The sequence below is a fragment of the Indicator indicator genome, chromosome 3, assembly GCF_027791375.1.
Source record: "Indicator indicator isolate 239-I01 chromosome 3, UM_Iind_1.1, whole genome shotgun sequence".
Lineage (NCBI taxonomy): Eukaryota > Metazoa > Chordata > Aves > Piciformes > Indicatoridae > Indicator > Indicator indicator.
Window position 1 is genome coordinate 20,132,598 of NC_072012.1, and position 19,625 is coordinate 20,152,222.

Genomic DNA, 19,625 nt, shown 5'->3' on the forward strand with positions numbered 1-19,625 from the left:
GCCTTTGAAACGAGATCCAGCTTCCAAGCTGGCCCAGCTCTGGACTGGGGGTTGGATGAGATAACCTTCAGAGGTCTTTTTCAGCCTAAATTATTCATGTTATTAGAAATATTTGAGTAGTTCCTCATGGTCAGTTTTAAATGATTTGACACCAGAGGGAAAATAAAATATTTAGTATGCTGAATCACAATCTTGGAAATTAATACAGAGATGTAACAGTGATATAGAAACATAAAAAGCAAAGTAACTTCATGGCTAAAGGAAACTCCACTTTAACCACCTTCCTGTGTTGAGGGCTCCAGAGCTGGATGCAGTACTCCAGGTGAGGTCTTAAATTGTGCTTTGCGCCAGCAGATGCGAACTCTGCATTAGTCTAATTTAAAACAATTAATATCCAACATCATAGCCCAAGAAAATCTCTAAGGGTTTTTGGGTTTGTTTTTTTGGAGGATAGGGCAGCACAAAAGAAGCAGGTGGGTTTTACACTTGCCAGAAATAAAAAAAACCCTAAGTACACAGAATGGTATGTTAGGGTCACACCTGGAAAAACAGGGAAAGATGACTTCAAGATCAGTCTTCAGAAAACAGTAAGTTGTCCTTGTTTGCATCCTTTGTTTTCTGCTACCTCAACCAAGGAAGCAGATGTGGAGAGAATGCAAAAATATATAAATCCTGCTACTGATCCAGAGAGAGCTTCCATGCTTGACTGATGGCTTGCAGATTAGAGGTAGGTCCAGGGTGGCTCAAGGGCACCACCATTTAGCAGAACAGTATCTTTTTGAGAGTCTGGAATTTGAAGCAAATGGTAATATTATTTTCCAAATATTAAGAAACAGGAGGGAAGAAAAGGGAAAAAAAGACAGGATTTTATTGCTCTTGTCAGCAACCTAGAGAAGCTCAGTGATAGAGAACAGATAGGAAATAGCACAGTTATACAGCATTATAAAGGAGGGGACAGAAAATGTAAATTGCATGTCATGGAAAGTGTGTGGAGGAGTTTGAAGATGAAGTGGTATAGTTGAATTAATTATCAGAAAACACAGAACAAAGCAAAAAATATTGTATGGAATGGCTTGCAATTGTGAAATCCATGCATACACATCACCCAGTTTTAGTAACATTTTTTCCACTGTTTTGCCCACTTTCATCTAAACTCAATTTAAACTAGTGTAACCTTTGCCCTTCAATAGAAATATGGCTGTGTTTTACTTGACATGGTATTTGGCTTCTTTTTGCCACATTTGTTTTTCTTACACAGGGTTAATGCTTTTTCTCCCCATGGTGCCCTGTGTGTCCAGTCTGCTCAGACTGTAAACCTTTTGGTGTTCAAGTTGTTTAATTCCCTATTTGCACAAAGGCTGATCAGAATGGCTGGTCTGGACTTGCAGTGCTGTTGCAATAACATAACTATTAATTTTGAGAGTACAAATTGGAGATGATTAAGTGATTTTATTACAGTATGTGGCAGTACAACAGTAGAAAAAAAACTGTTGAAAAAATTAACTTTAGAAATCTACTACTTGCAATAAATATGTGTATATTTATGAGTGTGTGCTTATGTGTTTATTTATGTATTTTAATCTGGCAGCCCACGGAAACTACAAAGTCTGCTTCCCATCCAATCACTGGAGAAATTCAGGTAAATATGTAGTTTTTACTACATAAATTGTTACTACTGGCTGCATTTTACTGATTAATGTTTGCAGAAAAATTCTCCATTAAGTGATTTCTTATTTGATGCCAGCCCCTTGAAACGTCATGAATGTAAATCAGTGCTTGGTTTCTGCTTCTGTACTTGATGTTGGCTTACAAAATACAAACAGAAAATAGAAAATGTTGTTGTTCCTGAAGAGGCTAAAAGCATATTGAAATTCATTCTCATCTTTAATAATTGGGCACATATTGTGGTTCACTTTAGAAATTCACAGACTCTTTACATCTAAGGAAAGATTGCCATGGGTTTCCTGTAATGCAGTGTATTTATTTCCATGTAATGCCAGGTTCATGGTTCTGTCTTATGTAAACTGACCCTACTCTAGATTAAAAAAAAAAAAACAACCAAAAAAAACCGAGTGGGGAGCAGCAGAATAAATTAAACCTACTTTCTGAGAGATTTCTGTCTTCTTTTTCCTTACTTAATCCCTCTCTCATATACAAGTACTAAGGGTCTTACCATAACATCCTTCCTAGGTTGGGGCTCCAGGTAATCAATAAACTGGCTATTGCTCGGAATAATAACAAGGGTTCAAATTTCATGTGTTTTTTTTCCTGATTGAAATAGATAAATATGAGTGTTTCCTTCTTTGTTTGCTTTTTGGTTGGTTGGTTTGTTTTTTTCACCAATTCAGACAGACTTTTAAAGCAAAACTTGTTGTATGATCCAATATAATCATCTTGCATCTCATTTTTGTCAGGAGAGACTGAAATTTCTATAATGTGTTTATTTCCAGTTAAAATAAAAGTCTAAACCTCATTTTATTAAAACAATTTAGGAGAGTTGTTGAATCCTTTAGGAAGCAAAAGTAACAATCTTACGGTATTTTAATGTATTCCTTAGCTTCAAATCAACTATGACAAACACCTTGGCAACCTTATCATCCACATCCTTCAGGCAAGAAACCTTGCTCCTAGAGACAACAATGGCTATTCAGACCCCTTTGTTAAAGTTTATCTTCTTCCAGGGAGAGGGTAAGTGTAGGAGAAATGTTAACTTGAACCTTCTTTTAATTTGGGTTTGCTGCTTGTCACTATCAAACAGAACTGACAGTTATTGCTATAGAAAATCCATGTGCAAATGGTGGATTGTTAATGAAGAGTCAAATCCTATACCCAGGAGAACATGCATTAGGATGTTTTTGGTATGTTACGGGTTTTTTGATTTTGTGTGGTGAGGTGATGTTTGGGTTGGGGGATGGTGTGGTTATTTGGTGTGTTTTTATTGTGGTGAGAAATGGAGGGGGTGGTTTGGAGGTTGGTTTGGGCGTTGTTGGGGAGTTTTTTCGAGGGCTTGGGGGGGTGAGTTAGTATGTTTCTATTGTAAAGTGTAGGTGGGGGGATGTAGAATTTTGGTATTTGTAATATGGTGGGGGGATGGTTTTGGGGTGTGTTGTGTGTTTGTGAGGTGTTATTGTTGTGTTAGATGGAAAGGGGAAAGTAGGGGGGATGTTGGAGGTGGGTGTGGGATATTGTGTGGGGTTGGGGTGATTTTTTTAAGGATGTCTTGATGTGTATATTGGGTTTTTGAGTTTTGGTTTTTTTTTGGGGTGTTTTTTTTTTATTTAGGTGGTGTGTAGGGTTAGGATTTGTAATTGGAAGGATTTCAGGAATTATGATGAGTTTATATGTTAAGGACAAGGGCTTAGTTTTTTGGTTCAGTTGACATTTGGGGGATGCAATTTGATAGTGATTGGGGTTTGGGTAGGCGACATGGGATATGGGATGATGGGGGATGTGGGGCATGTACGGATTGTTGCATTGTTGGAGTATAATTTTGGATTGGGGTGGAGGGAGGTTCTAGGAGTTTGAATGCAGTTTATGTTGGCATGTTTTGTTATGGGGGTAATAGAAATTTTATGTTCTGTTTTTTTTGGGTTCGGGATGTGTTTTATAGTGTGTATACTTGTTTTGCTACCGGGGGGTCAGTGTATATTATTGTCAAATGTAATTTTTACATTTGTAGTGGGGCTATTTGAGCATGCATTGTGGGGGCTTAATTTGTCATGTGTTCAGAAGTGAAATTATTCCTGCAGAGGTCAAAAGCCTGCTCCAAGTATTGTTCCTATTAGTGATGTCATGTTTTGTAGAATTTGGTTGTGTGTGGGGGTGGGGGTGCTTCGTTGTAACTTGTTTGGGCATTGTTTATGTGTTTCTGGGATTTGGGGGACAGGGAGGATTTTGGTATTGTTTAGCATTCTATTTGTGCCAATTCACTGTATTGATTGCACGTTATTTGTATTGGCTTCTGATGTCTTTTAATCTGTAATTCATTCCTTCTTATTCTTCCTAATGCCTCTATTTCTTTTTATTGTGATACTAGAAACTACCTTTTATTCACATATTTTCTTTCATCTTTGTTCTTGTTTTCTCTTACACTGCTTCCTCTGTGTTCCTAACTCTGTAAATGCTGGGTGTGCAGACAAGTCATGGTTGTCCAAAATGCAAGGTAGGGTGTACTGCCTTAGAGTGTTTTTTTTTTTTTTTCATTTTTTTAGTGCATGCATGATATGGTAAGCCTGTGCACTGAACTATAGATTTCTCTTGAATTTTGATGGCAGGCAACTGAAGCATGGTTTTACTCTTCATTCTCTGATGAATTCCATTTCTAGGTAATATTCTAGGGACAAGCTCTGATGATAATTGAATTTCTTTTGAAGTCGGGAAGAATCTAGTTCAGAGATATCTAAAACCTTATTCTCACCCACTGAAAGTTGCAAAATAATTAACTGTGAACCTGTATCAAGGTTTTGAATGTTATTGCTGCAAAGAGAAACAGGCACTGTTTGGAAATGAGATGGAATTTTTTCTCTCCCTACCTTACAGTGCATAGACACTAAAGCTAGGTATAATTCTAGGTAATTGCCCAGCTGGCTTTAAAGCTGCTTGACCATATAAATGATTATCTACAGTAAAGAAAGTTTAATTTTTAATTATAGAAATCACGACTGCTTAGTTGGTCCTGGAGCTGGAAACATAACTCAAAATTCCATTCACAAAAACACACTACCAAAAATTAATGTAGAAGAATCATAAGAGAGATTAATAGGGTAGATACAGGTCATTCTGTGCCATTTAGCCTTTGTGCAGAACAGTCCTGAGCATATCAAACTTATTGACAGATAAAGCATAAAAGTCTTTTAATGTGTGGGATCTTTGAACAGAATACAAAGAGCAGCTGACTTGCAGACTGGCAAAACAACATTCTTCATCTTGTTGGGTTTTCAAAGTATTAGAAGATTCTCACATTCTCCTAATCAGCTCTTTCAAGACTTCCATTAAAACTTAAATTAAAATAGGAATGGAAGCAAATCTGACATCAAGACTCATAGAGCTAGATGAATCCACATTCTGATAAAGGTGTATTGCTTTCTCCATACTCAGAAAATGCAAAGTGCAATAGAAAGCACTAGCAGCCCTTTTTAAAAAACAGATTATGCAGAATTTTAATTCTTGTCTATTGATAAAAACAATCACGGGCTTCACACACTTCTTTTGTTTCCGACAGTTAAAGGTATAGGCAGAGAACAGGATCAATAGGAAATTAGTGTTTCTATCACTAACAGGATATTAGTTACCCCATGGCATTCATTAAACATTCTTGTGAGATGAGACTCCTGTAATTATTTCTGCAACACAGAAATATAATGGATTCATGCTACTTTAAAGTGCTAATTGGAGGATGGTCTTGAAAAAGAAATCAAGGTATTATCACTTCAGTGTATAATCAGAGCACAGCACCTACAATGAGAGAACAAAGCATATGTACATGTGCTCACTGATACTTTATGTTGAAGCAGTTGTAGGCAGAGCTTGCCTGCTGAGGAATCAGAAAACATTTTAAAAGAGCATGTCAAGAAAGTACACTAAAGAAAAAAACCTAAAGGCTGTCATTGTCCTCTTGTAACCCCCGAGTTGTTACAGAAATGGAAGATGCAGTTCTTTACTTTTTTTTTTTTTTTTTTTTTTGGTTTGTGAGTGTTTGGGTTTGTGGTTTTTGTTTGGATTTTTTGGGGGGTTTTGTTGGTAGGGTGGGTGGGGGTTTTTTTGTTTGTTTCTTTGGGGTTTTTTGTTTGGTTGGGTGGTCTTGTTGTTTTGTTTATTTTTTGCATTAGAACTGAAAGAAACAAAAGCTCTCTAATGCAATGTTTCTTTCCTTTGTTCAAATTCAGTGCTGAGTACAAGAGGAGAACTAAGCACACACAGAAAAGCTTGAATCCTGAGTGGAATCAGACTGTCATTTATAAGAACATCTCCGTGGAGCAGGTGCGTGCCTGGTGGTGCTGTTCAGTGCAGTTTGCTGCACTGTTAATTGTATGGTCTGCAGTGTTTACTGCCAAGGCAGTGATGCTACTTACTGGCCTGTGAACTCCTATAAAACCTTGTCATGTTTAAGGGAAACTAGGAAGCATTTGTTTGTGCTTGTGACAGAGCATGCTATATCAATATGCTTGTCTTATGGCTTCAACTCATAAAAATGGTGGTTTATGGAGATTACACTCAAAATCACATAATAAGTAAAGATGTGGCAATTTATAAATTATAATGTAATACAAGGTGTAAATTAAGACATAAGTTTCTGAAGTAGCTGCAGAAGTCACTGCCAACTCTTCATTTCAAAATCCATGCAATCTCACACAAAACACAGGTCCTGCCAGTTTCTTATTAAAAAAATATTTATAAAATGAGGAGATAGGTATTTAGATTTAGCAGCAATTTACAGCAATGGGCTTGAAATATGAATCACCTTAAAAAATCAGAAAATATTTGATTTCCTTGTTATCAAAAACATTAACTCTCATCTTAGATAGAAGTCTGTAGAAGGTTTCTCTGTTTCATGTTGTCTTCCTAACTCTAAATGACCTACAGGGTTCACTGAGGCAGTATGAAGCAATTGAGTCCTCTTTTTCTCCATCTCCACTTTCAAAGGGACTTTTTGTCATTTGAAAAAGGCATAATGAACAAAATGATGATCAGTCCATTTGTTCAAATTACGAAGTATATCTTATTGAATAATAGATCTTTACATAGTCCTAAGTCTTTTTGCCTTTTTTAGTGTTTTGTTCTTGATACTTTCACCTTAACTTTTCAAGGCCATTTAATCTTTTAGTAATTCTTGAAAAAGCCCAGAGTAACCAGATTCTTTAGTGAATAGATTTCCCAATGCTTCTAATATAGTTCTCCAACATAACACTAAGGCCTCAATATTATCTTCCTAATTTTAAATTCCATTATTCATTCTTCTTGTTCATTGTAAGGAACAAAAATTAAGATACTATTTTTTACATGGAGTAAAACACTTCCCACAGAGGGACTTGCATGTATGCTCATTCAATGTACTCATCTGAACTTTAATAGTTCAGCTTTACCTCAGAGGTGTCCTGTTCCAGACAGTGGTTGTTGTTTGCTGCCGTTCTGTTATGCATGCTGTTTTGTGTAGGCTTGCACAAATGGTAGCTCATTGATGTGATTGATAGTGATAGCATCAGAAGAAAAAAAAAAGATTGTGTTTGTCTAGCTGCAGTATAAACCCTCAGTCTTCTGGGGTTTATGAAAACATTTGGTAAGTCTTATCAATATTTCCAAAGTGATCTTTCCATTTAAGAACTCCTCTTCAGTTTACTTGATTTAGGTGATCCTGCTCTAACAGGGGGGTTGGACCATTCTGCGAATTTGTGTTCAGGTTCTGCGGTGACATTTCACAAAGATTTAATTAAGAGTACAAGGGTGTTAGACATTCAATGACTGTCAGATGATTTAAATTGCATAATGATCTTAGCCTATGATTTCTTGGACAGGGATTTTTTTAATGACAGAGAATCTCTTAATACCTTTGATGTCATATTTTGACCATTATTTGATTAAATTTGCTTTTAGGTCACATGTTCAACGGACCAGAGGTTCATCTGAATTTTTGTTTTTATATGTAGATCTCCTCCTTTTTCCTTCCTCTGAGAGTGTTTGCAGTGCTTATGATTGTGTGTAATCTTCACCTGAGCACCACATGTTGTAAATTTTGTCCTCCTGTTTTGTGTTTCTTGTTCCTCATTTCAAGTGTGTGAATAGTATTTTCTTTCACTCCTTTCCAAGCCTTGTACCTAGTGCTAAGATAGCAGTGTGAGTGAATCTTCTATAAAATTCAGTGAGCTGGCATAGAGAATATACAGAAATCACCATTATAAATCACCAAATAATTCCATGCTGGTGATAAGTACCCTCTACAATTTGAAAAGCAATCACCATGCCATACTGTGTATATAAGACAATCACCATGCCATACGGTGTATATAAGACAATCACCATGCAATAGTGTGTAAATAAGACAATCACTATGCCATACTGTGTATATAAGACAATCACCATGCAATAGTGTGTAAGACAACCACCATGCCATACTGTGTATATAAGACAATCACCATGCCATACTCTGTATATAAGACAATCACCATGCAATAGTTTGTAAATAAGACAATCACCATGCCATACTGTGTATATAAGACAATCACCATGCCATACTCTGTATATAAGACAATAGTTGCAATAGGCTGAGCATGAGTGTCCTGGTCACCAAACAAGCAAAACTGCATCATACGCCAAGTTATACAGAGTTAGCAGTCATACCCTAACATAAATTCATGAATCTTTATAAGTAGAATTTCTTCAAAGCAGCATTTCCTTCCCTTTCATCAAAGCATGGGTTACTTGCTGACAGCAAATAAGCATTATTAAATATTTCCTAATATAGGCCTTTTAGCGTCACTGTCTAGACTTTAGCTGGTTGTACAATTTTTCATTTCGCTTTTCTCTTTCATAACTGAGCTGAAATTAAAGTGAAAATTATGGAAAATAGATCACTCTTTGAAGTGAAACAGACTTTTTCAAGGTCAGAATGACTAGTTTTATTATGTAGCAAATTCTACTTGAACAGTTGGAGGAAAAAAATTGCTGTGTGACTATATAGTAATTTAACGTTTTTGTTATTAATAAAGTAGATATAATTACAATGTGAAAGGAAGGACAAGTACACACATTATGAATATATAATAATTGCTAACTCAAGTCAAATACCTTACTCAGAGCATGAAAGAAATCATTGGAGTGATCCAGGAAGATGATGATAAAAGATGTAAGTTCTGTTGCTGGTCAGGCCATTGGTTTAAGCTACAATAGAATCACAGAATGACTTATGTTGGAAGGGACCTCAGAGATCCTCTACTGCAACCTCCCCTCCATGGGCAGGGACACCTCTCAACTGGATTCAGCTGCTCAAGGAAGGCCTCATCCAGCGTGGCCTTGAACATCCTCAGGGAGGAGCCATCCACAAGCTCCCTGGTTAACCTGTTCCAAAGTCTCACCACCCTTGTACTGAAGGACTTCTTCCTAAGATCCAGTCTAAACCTGTTCTCCCTCAGCTTCAAACCATTCCCCTTTGTCCCATTGCTAGACACCCATAAGAAAAGTCCCTCTCCAACCTTTCTGTAGGATCTCTTCAGGTATTGCCTCAATTTCTTAGTTGTCAGAAAGCAAATAACAGTATTTCCTTAAATGGTGGATATAATTCATTAAATAACTTTTGCTATAGATCGCATCCTTAAATTGAAAGTAATATGTTTAGAAATAGTAACATTTTCAAAAGCTTTGAGTGATGTAGCAGCCTACATCTTTATTTCCAAAAGTAAGAAAAGTTTCCTTATGAACCAGTAAGGGGTTCCTTATTTCCTTAGCATCTTGAATGGAAAAAGACTTTTTGTCTTCCCACAAACAGTATCTAGAAGGGTACAACAAAATATTAAATATGAACAGAAGCACAAATGAATATAATGCATGATTTAATATAACACCTCCATTTCTACTCATCAATTATCCTGACTCTGACTGTGATCTTGTATATTATTTCTGAAAATAGGCTGCCCAGGGAGGCTGTGGATGGCTCCTCCCTGGGGGTGTTCAAGGCCAGGCTGGATGAGGCCTTTGGCAGCCAAGTCTAGTTGAGAGGCATCCCTGTCCATGGCAGGGAAGTTGAAGCAGATCATCTCTAAGGTCCCTTCCAACCTAAGCCATACTATGATGATTCTATTCTATGAATTTCCTTCAAGTATGGGGGAACACCAAACTGCATTAAAATTGTCTCTCCTCATTCAAAGCCTTTCATGATATTTTCCAGGTATATGTATGAAATATGTCAGTTAACACTTATTTAGTTACACAGACTCACATTATCCACATCAACATCCAGTGATCTTTGGACATTTAAAACAGAAAACAGGCACTTCTGTATGTGCAGTGCTATGTCTTCCATAAGAGAAAAAATTATTCACGGTGGTTCTTCTGCATATTCCTTTGTTTTCTTTAAATGACAGTTTTCCACAACAGCCTAAAGCTAACTGGAATTCACGTCCATTAGTATGCTTTTAGGTGGGGTTTTATTTTATTTTATTTTTAATAATTCTTTTTAATTTTTCCACAGTGCAAAGCCTGAAATTAGTTTTAGCTTAGTAACAGTTTTTTTCTTAACGGGCTTAGAAACCAGATGATGCTCACAACTTATTTTCCTTTTTATAGGAACACTCTCATTTTCCTGCAGTACTTTGCCCACTTGCAGAAGCCCAGTCAGATTGATAGTGGGTTTCTACAACCAATTTCAGTACTGCTGTCAGTTAAATTCCTGGTAGGAATCTGAATTTCTGACATCCCAACCTAGAAGTGGATGATGGAAGGCAGAACCCTACTTTGTTGCAATGATATAATAGTCGCTTTTAAAATCACTTAACCATTGAGAGTTCTTTGCCTTCAGTAATGGTACATAAATATAATTCCAGAAAAACAAATTTTCCTCCTCTTTGAAACTTTTCATACACACAGTTTTTCTGATGGTTTTTCATTATCATAATATTTTATAAAAGCTCTGTTAAATTAAGAGGCTTAAAATAGATGTCTCAAAGAAATGTAGAATACTGCAAGTTTTCAGCAGTTTTATTTTCATACTAATGCAAAGAATCTAGCAATGTATGGTTGCAGTTACTTGGAAATTTTTTCTGTTTCCCCTTTCCACCAAAAATCCTTCAAACCCTATAGTTTTCATCCTTTTTTTATTCTTTCCTTTTTTATTCTGTCCTTGCACAGTCATCACTTGAAACAAGGCGACAACATGTCCTTCTAAAATAGGAGTAATTAAGACAATAAATTTCTGAAAAGTATTTATGCTTATTTAAAAGGTAAAAATATATATCCTTGGTATAGAATCTATCAGGAAATTATATCATCCAGGAGGATAAAACCAGCATGAACCAGTAGCTGCTCAACTCCTTTTTCCAGGTTATTTTTCCCATTGCAGTTTCAACATTGCCTTGAAACAGCAAAGAAAAGGAGTTTCATTCAGTCAAGGAAATCTGCTTTATTAATATTCAGTAAAGGATATTCAAAAGAGAATCTTTTTGTTCAACTTTTGTTTAGCTTTTGCATGATATTTTTTTAAAACAATGTTTAAGAAGAATTTTGCCTAATTATGTAGGAATAAAACAGAGAAAGATTAAAGAATTGCTCTTAATTTTTTTTTTTAATCTTAGCTTTTGCATTATGTTGTTGCCTGCTTAAGAGTACACAGTTGATTCTAAAAGAAGCAATTCCCCTTTTTGTGGATTTTCCAGGATATGTGATTTAAAGCTGATTTTAACTTGTTTTTCGAAGATATTGGTTTGACATAGTTACTAATTTTTCTACAGTTAGCTGGGAGCAGAACATGTTCCAAACATAATAATGAGATGATGGAATTATTTTTTAAAGGCAATTTAAAGTTGTTAAGAACTGTATGAATCTGTGACGATTACCTCAATTATCATATAAGATTTCTGGTTCTGACATCTTTTGTTCAAGTGTGTGAAAGTTCTGGTTTTCTTACAATGTCCAACAAATTCCTCACTTGTGACTTCTCAGCCTGACTTTGCAGACACCCCATACCCCAAGGATTTTTGTCCTTGTCTCTTTCAAACCACACACATTTATTATTGCCTCTCCAGCCAGGTGATAGCCTTTTGCCCCAGCACATACCACCAGTGTTCAGTCCTCTCCCCATCTGTCCTCAGAGACTCCTGGAATAGCATATGGCAATCTTTCCAATAAGGCCAACTGCTTCAGTCAACAGCTTCTCTGTCTTTTGCTGTCTTGCCATAATAAAAAGATTTTTTTTTTCTTACTGTAGCCTGTAAAAGTGCTTGACACACCTATCAGGCTTAACAAGGTTTGCAAGTAATGGGTTCTGATGGCTGTCATTAATACCTACCAGTACAACTTCTCCTCTATGTCTGGATCACTTTCAGAGTCCCACTAAATTCTGAGTATTAAAGCCTGATCTTCACAGATGAGGTTGTCTAAATAGAGTGTTTTAAATCATATATTTGAAATTCATGTTCAAATACATTTTATGCAGATGTCTGAGTTCAGACAACTTGGAGCTGACAATGAGAAAAACTGCAGAAATACAAAAATGGTGCTCTAAAAATCAGTTTGAATCTTGCAGCAGACAAACTTTCTGTCAAAAACAACTTATGGAAATCCCCAAAATAGGTCCAAATACAAGCCTATTTGTCTTGATAACAAATAATAGCTCTAAATTACTTTTCTGAGATCAGGGTTGATGGAAGGACAAAACCTGGCTGGCTGTCACTATGAAAAAGGGTACAAGATGGAAATAATAAATAGAAACCACCATGAAGACTTGATCTGATGGCAATGGAGTTAATTATCTTTTGATTTAAATTACAGCTGAAAAAGAAAACACTGGAAGTGACTGTTTGGGATTATGATAGATTCTCTTCCAATGACTTCCTTGGTGAAGTGAGTATCTTACTTCCTCCTCTCTGAGTAGTTAGAAAGCTGATTAACAGTATGTTCATGTTTGGAGACTGTTTTATTTCAAGGTATAGTGTGTGTGTTAAGTAAAACCTATTTTACATCACAGTTTTACTGCTGACTTGATATCAAATAGTCATGAATTCTTTCATTCACACATGAGACATGCCTTCCCTTTATCTTGCTGAACTGTGGGCGAGTTCGTTTAGGACTCAACACAATGTTAATTCACTCAAAAATAAGATTTTTTTTTGAGACTGAGCTACTAATATCCTTCATAATGACTGAATAGGCAATTCTTATTATGACTGCTAATCTTTCTGCCTTGGTTCTAACACATCATGGGAAGGCAGAGAAGGTATCAGTTTTAGTAAAGGATTAGATACTGCCAACAAGCCATAATTTAGCACTTGCATGAGTGTCTGCAGATGTGAGTAATATGCTCTTGTTGATCAAGATTTCATTTTTCAAACAATGAAATAGTAATATGATTACCAAAGGATGAGTAAAGGTAAAATCTTATAATTAATTGTGTGAGATGAGCGATCATGGAAAGTGTGCTTGCTCTTTTAAAAGTAACTAAACAAACATATGCTCACAGAGCGCAGAATTACCAGCAGTAACAATAATGTCAAAAAAAAATGAAAAATGCTATTACAAAAGAGGATTATAATTAGAAACAGAAGCCAAAGAAAGCTGATCTCTCGTATACAGAGTAACTCAGATTATCTCTGCTTATTTTGTATCTGAATTTCATAAAAAAAAGCATTCAGTTCATCTCCAGCTCCCCTTTGTGTAACCAGAAAACTGATCAATCAGTGTCACTCTTTGAACAATTACTAGAATAAATAGACAGGAAGGAGCTGCATGATTACTTATTTCCTGCGTACCACATCACTCTTGTTGAGTTCAACATGTTTGTCCAAATACTGCGCTTTATTTATGATATTTAGAAAATGGATTCTTCAGTAGCTGCTTCTACAGGAAGATTTAAACTTTTGGCTTCCAGTATTTGCAACCTCTGGAAATACTTTTTTTTTTTTTTAATTAAATCATTCAGATTTAAATATTAGAAAAGTTCTTTATACATATATATATATTTATATATATACACTTATATATCTATTTAAAAAAAACAACAAAACAAAACAGAAAAGACTATTCAGTGTATTTCAGGTTAAAGATTACAGAGAATTCTTGCACCGAAACTTCACATATGATTTATCCAAATTGTGCCCTAAGGACTTGCTCGACTGAGGCCAGCCCCACTTGCATCTCCCTGAAGGCAAGCAGCATATCATGGTTCACATCCATGCAATGTGAATCCTCTTCTAGAAAGCAGAGCTCCCAGCCTATACTTCCTATTGGGAACAATCATAACCATGCTGTCTTTCAAGTCATCCCTAAAGCTAAAACCCACACCGAGGAATTTACTAATCTCTAGTGATTCACTGTAATTTTAGTGAAGTTCAAAGACATCCTTGTTTGTTTCTTTTTGTTACAAATTCTGCATATGTGTTTGGCTTGGCTTTTTTTTTTTTTTTAATCAATAAGAACTAGTCCCACATTATTGAAGACCTTATCAAAAACAAACTTCAAATTATTTGTCCCCTTCCTAACACTGACAAAAGGGATGGAACATTGCCCAATTCTGTTATCAGAATATGTCTATATAGAGGCGGAATGATGAGCTGCCTTTTCAGTCTAGATTTGAAGCTACCCTTTAAACTATCATGTAGCCATCTTGTTATACCTTGATGGAGTTTCAGGGTATATGAGTTTCATCTAAGCTTATAGTCCTTACTGAGGTTCTGTGAGGTCAGAGCATAGGCAGAGTCCTGAATCCGTCAGTATACAGCCCTATACCCTTCTTATATTTGATTACAACTTGTGGTAACACACCTGTAGGCTCTTTTGTTGAGCACAATCATTAATAGATCAGATACAGTTGATACTTTGTACTTCAATTTATTTGTAGGTATTGATCGATTTATCCAGCATCTCTCAGCTTGACAACACTCCTCGGTGGTACCCTCTGAAAGAACAGAGTGAAAACATTGATCATGGGAAATCTCATTCTGGACAGAGTAGCCAACAATCTCCAAAACCATCTGTCATCAAGAGCAGAAGTCATGGAATCTTCCCAGACCCCTCCAAGGGTAGGAATGACTTGGTGCACCTGATATGAAATGTTTTCCCAGATGATGGGAAAACCTTTGCTATGTGTAAATTCTAACAGCAAAATAAAGTTACTGCTGTGAACCTTGTATACACTTTTACAACAAATGCATTTATCTCTGCGATTATTTCATCAGACCCAAGGCTTAATTTGGCTCAATTTCTGCTGGCCACCTTGATGACTAATTGTGTCCTTAAAACAGCAGCTCACAAACTCTGTGCTTGCACATCTACTTTAGAATCTGTGCCTTTTCATTTTTCAGGTAGCTTTGGCTAAGTTCAATACATAGATAGCTCTCTATTTTTCATGTTCCTTAAGTATTCCATGACATTTTATCTTCTGGAAATGTCACATTAATATTTTATAGAATAACAATTATGCTATAATAATGAATGTGCATTTCCAGTCAATGATAATGGGCTGTAGCATCTCTCTATTGGCAATCAGTGAGCTGATATAGTAGAATTATACTGGAGTTTACAAAAGCAGAGCTGGTCTCCATGTCTGCTGCTCCGGGAAATGTATCTTTTTTTTTTTTTTTTTTATTTAATCCTAAGTAGACAGCGGCCAATTGCTCACTTACTTAAGACACTTTATATGTCACATCAAAGCAAAAGCCACGCAGAATAGCACCCAAATGAGAGCTTCAGAGTGATAAGACTCCATCTCCTGTGTAATGTTTTGCTAGGGATTGAAGCATTGGTAAGATATGTATCTAAATTAGAGGTGAATATAGAAACTATTTTAAGTTAAGCTATGTTTTTGACCTAGGCACACATCAGAATAAAACGGCTTGTATCACCTGTGGTTTTGGTACCACTGTAAGTGGTGCTAGTTAGTGTCCACCTATTAGAGAAACAGAAAGTGGAGAAAAGATTACTCTTTAGACTATCCCGTCATCTACCACTGTGAACCAAGAAAGGAGGCATAATTCATAGGTGATAGAAACCCAATAGTAAATTAATTATTCCCTGGACCAGGGAACAGTGAGGAAGTAGAAAATGGTGCTCTGTAAGAGTTTCTTAATCGTGATATATCCTGAGACTTTGAATGGCATCACATAGCAGAATCTTTATTCCTTGTTCTAGAAGGCAGCCAGAAAAGTCAGTGGAATTGTCTGTTTTTAATAAATGCAACAGCTGTGCTTCTTCATTTTCCTGGTAGACATGCAGGTGCCCACCATTGAGAAATCCCACAGCAGTCCAGGGAGCTCCAAATCTTCCTCTGAAGGACATCTGCGCTCTCATGGTCCATCTCGCAGCCAAAGCAAAACCAGCGTCACTCAAACCCACCTTGAAGACGCTGGGGCAGCCATCGCCGCTGCTGAAGCAGCTGTCCAACAGCTTCGCCTTCAACCAAGTAAAAGACGCAAATAAATTCCTCAGCATGGCAGCTTAATGTTCATCTGTTGCCTTTTTTCCTGCTGTCCTTCCCTTTTTGGCTATTTTTGTTTGTTTGTTTCTGTTCTTGGCACACTGTGCTCACTCAATTCAGTGTCTTTCTTTGTGTGCCTGTGTGTGAATACATATAGTTACAATAGACTCTTGTATGTAGAAGTCTTTTATTTATTTATTTATTTACTTTAATTTATATAGACTGCCGTGAAACTGGCTGTTTCTCCATCAGTCCCTTCTCTCATGGTCCATGATGTTCCATGGTTGTGCATGACTCACAAAGAATTCCATTGTGTGGTGGTGTTTTGATGTCACTAGATGACTACCAATGTCATAATCAAAACCTGCAGAGATGCAGCTGCTAGCTCATCGATTTGCACACGTCAAGTACTGAGAGCACATTAATAAGATACATCCATAAGTAGGAATCAGGAAAGACAGAACTATACACAGAAAAGATTTAAAGTTATAGAAAAAAATTTTTTAACTACATGGCTGAGATTTCTATTTTTGCAACATGACTGTAAATATCTATTTTTTTTTCTGAAAGGAAATATAAAGCAACCTTCGTAGTATCTTGGATAAAATCATGTTAGTGATAAGCAGAAGAGCAATAGACAGTAACACTGAACACATGAAATACAAAGTCATCAAACACACAAAGCCATTAACAGCATTATCAATTTATCAAAGGCAAAGGGAGATGAAATCTAAGTCAGGTGTCATGGTGAGTTAACTTTTCCTAGTCATTTCTGTGCTATGGATTGATTAAGGGTCAAGATAGAATTCACCTGATAATTTAAAATAGATAAATAAATTAAACCTTTCCCATTCAAAGGGATTGATCTCCAGAGTACACTTCAGACCAGTATCTGATTACTAGTTGAGGGTTTAGTTGATGGCAAATGAAAACTCTCTGACTGTGGAATCATTATGTTTGTCTTCAGGATTTGTGGATATGCCATAAATTTATCATGGTATAATGCAAAAACTGGGGGGAAATTATTTCCCTTGTCTCCACCGTCATTAATAAAGAAACAGCCAGTTTTAATACTCTTTAATGCTGTGCATGTGGTGTCTCTTTGGTGTTTGAAAACACTACTTACTTAAATACAGAAAAAAAAAAACACTTCTGTTTGCATGAATAACATTTAAGCTGGTTCCATCTGAGGATACATACTCTGGGTTTCCATTTCACCCACACTGCCACAGCAGCACATAAAAGCGGTCAGTCTAATCATGCCAGGAAGCAGCACAGACACAGCATAGCAGGAGTCCTCCCTATTCAAAGAACTCAGTCTGACAATCTGCCTCCACCAGCCAATGACAACAAAGACCAAAGCCAACTAGCCCTCAGGAAAGTGATGTCTGATGGACCAGTCAAGCCTGAAGGAGGTGAGCAGAAAGACATGGTTAAGAAGCCAACCACATCCCAAATCCTTCTTGCCATGTCTACTAATTCATTGTGATATTTAATTATTTATTTTACCCCTCCATTAAGTGCTGTAAATGTTAAATAATCAAGAACTTTGCTTGATTTTTCCACATCAGCACATAAATCCATAATTAAAAACCGTGCTAAGAAACATTACAAAACAACAAACGTGTGCACTTCCATTCCACTGGAGGACATAGACTTCTGTTGAGAAATGGTACAGCTTTCCTCATGTCATTGCTTAATATAAGGCATGCATGCAAGCTGGTCTGCTTAAATATGCTTGAAGTTTCTTGTACTGTTACAAATCCTAATTACACATGTTTGTTTCTGGAATTCTAATTGGGACATTAACCATTTGCTTTTCCTCTCCCAGCATAGTTATGTCAAAAGTTGCTAGCATAAATAATTTTTCAAACCACCAGTGGAAAGGAAAGTTTTGCTCCATGTACAGCTCAATCTCGATAACTTTCCTATCAGCCTTCTAAAATACTGTTTTCTATCTGTATGCACCTGTACATCAAGCCTGAATACCATACCTCAGTTTCTTCCTTGTCACAAATAAAGAGCCAGAATCTCAACTGGTTGAAATTGGCACTGTTCTTTTGACTTCTGCAGCCTTTTGTTTATTTCCATGGAATCCAAGGGATTATCCAAATAAATTTACAGACTGGACTCTCAGATCTTCTCTTGTGCTGTAATCCCTTCCCAAGCTCTCACAATTCATTGAAAGTTTTTTCTGTCAACACCATTGCACACCATGGTCTGCATAGTAGAATCGTAGCATCATAGAATGGTTTGGGTTGGAAGGGACCTCCAAAGGTTATCCAGTCCCAGCCCCCTGGAGTCAACAGGGACATCCTGCACTAGATCAAATTGTTCAGTTTGTCAAGTCTTACCTTGAATATCTCCAGGAATGGGGCCCCAATTACCTCCCTTGAGAACCTGTTCCAGTGTTCCACCACCCTCATGGTTAAAGAACTTTTTTCTAACATTGAATTTAAATCTTCTATAAATTCAAACCATTGGCCCTCATCCTATCACTACAGGCATTTGGAAACAGTCCCTCTGCAGCTTTTTTGTAGCCTCCTTTAGGTACTGGCAGGCCACTGTTAGGTCTGCCTGGAGACTTCTCCAAACTGAACAACCCCAGCTCCCTCAGCCTGTCCTCATAGCAGGAGTGCTCCAGCCCCCTGATTATTTTTGTGGTCCTCCTCTGGACCCACTCCATCAGGTCCATGTCTTTCATGTGTTGAAGACTCCAGAGCTGGATGCAGCACTCAAAGTGAGGTCTTTCGCAAGGCAAAGTGGCAGAATCACCACTCTGGACCTGCTGGCCACACTTCTTTTGATGCAGCCTGTGCTACCATTTGCCTTCTGGGCTACAAGCACAACACTGTTGTCTCATGTCCATGTTCTCATTCACCAGCACCCCCAAGTCCTTTTCTGCAGGGCTGCTCTCAATTTAATAAAAACCGTTAGAAGGTTGTAAAAGAGAAAGAGGGAACAATACTTCAGCCAATATACTCTACAGGTGACAATTAAAAGAACTGGTGTGATGTTGAAGTAACTGATTAACTAGGGTAAACTGCAAACCATTTTAAACATTGTATTTAGAAGTAACAAGTTGTCCCTTGTGAGAGCCTTAAGAACTCTTCGATAAATTATCTACACACCTGTGTATCCACCCACTTACATATTGTCTTACCCTACAGCTCAAGTCCAGCTGCTCAGTTCAGGCAGAGGCCAGAGGGTATTATAGAACTATTTCAGATATCATAAGTGAAAGGCCCATTCTATTCCTCAGGTGTATACCACAGAAATCTACATAACCTTTTGATCTTTTGAGGTGTCACGTCTGTAGAGATTTCTTGTAGAGCCTTGAAATCCTGTGATGCCTTTGGCATAGATAAGCATCCCTAAAACCTTTTGCTTGTGGTATAGATTTGAATCAAGGTTCAAATATACTTTCATTACAGGAAAAAGCAAAGCTGTTGGCTTCAGGTACCCTTGCCACTGAACTGTTATGCAAGCTTCTTCACTTTTAAATTTGCCA

General features: G+C 37.0%; 1 protein-coding gene across 1 annotated transcript in view; it reads left to right on the plus strand.

The window, feature by feature from the left end:
* PCLO (piccolo presynaptic cytomatrix protein) overlaps window positions 1-19,625 on the plus strand; it is a 310,190-nt gene that overhangs the window by 249,036 nt on the left and 41,529 nt on the right. Inside the window, exons 15-22 of the mRNA XM_054399702.1 lie at window positions 1,589-1,639; window positions 2,558-2,688; window positions 4,136-4,162; window positions 5,886-5,979; window positions 12,475-12,546; window positions 14,540-14,720; window positions 15,905-16,099; window positions 17,347-17,529. Of these exons, the coding sequence (XP_054255677.1) occupies window positions 1,589-1,639; window positions 2,558-2,688; window positions 4,136-4,162; window positions 5,886-5,979; window positions 12,475-12,546; window positions 14,540-14,720; window positions 15,905-16,099; window positions 17,347-17,529 (934 nt within the window). The remainder of the gene's footprint in view (window positions 1-1,588; window positions 1,640-2,557; window positions 2,689-4,135; window positions 4,163-5,885; window positions 5,980-12,474; window positions 12,547-14,539; window positions 14,721-15,904; window positions 16,100-17,346; window positions 17,530-19,625) is intronic.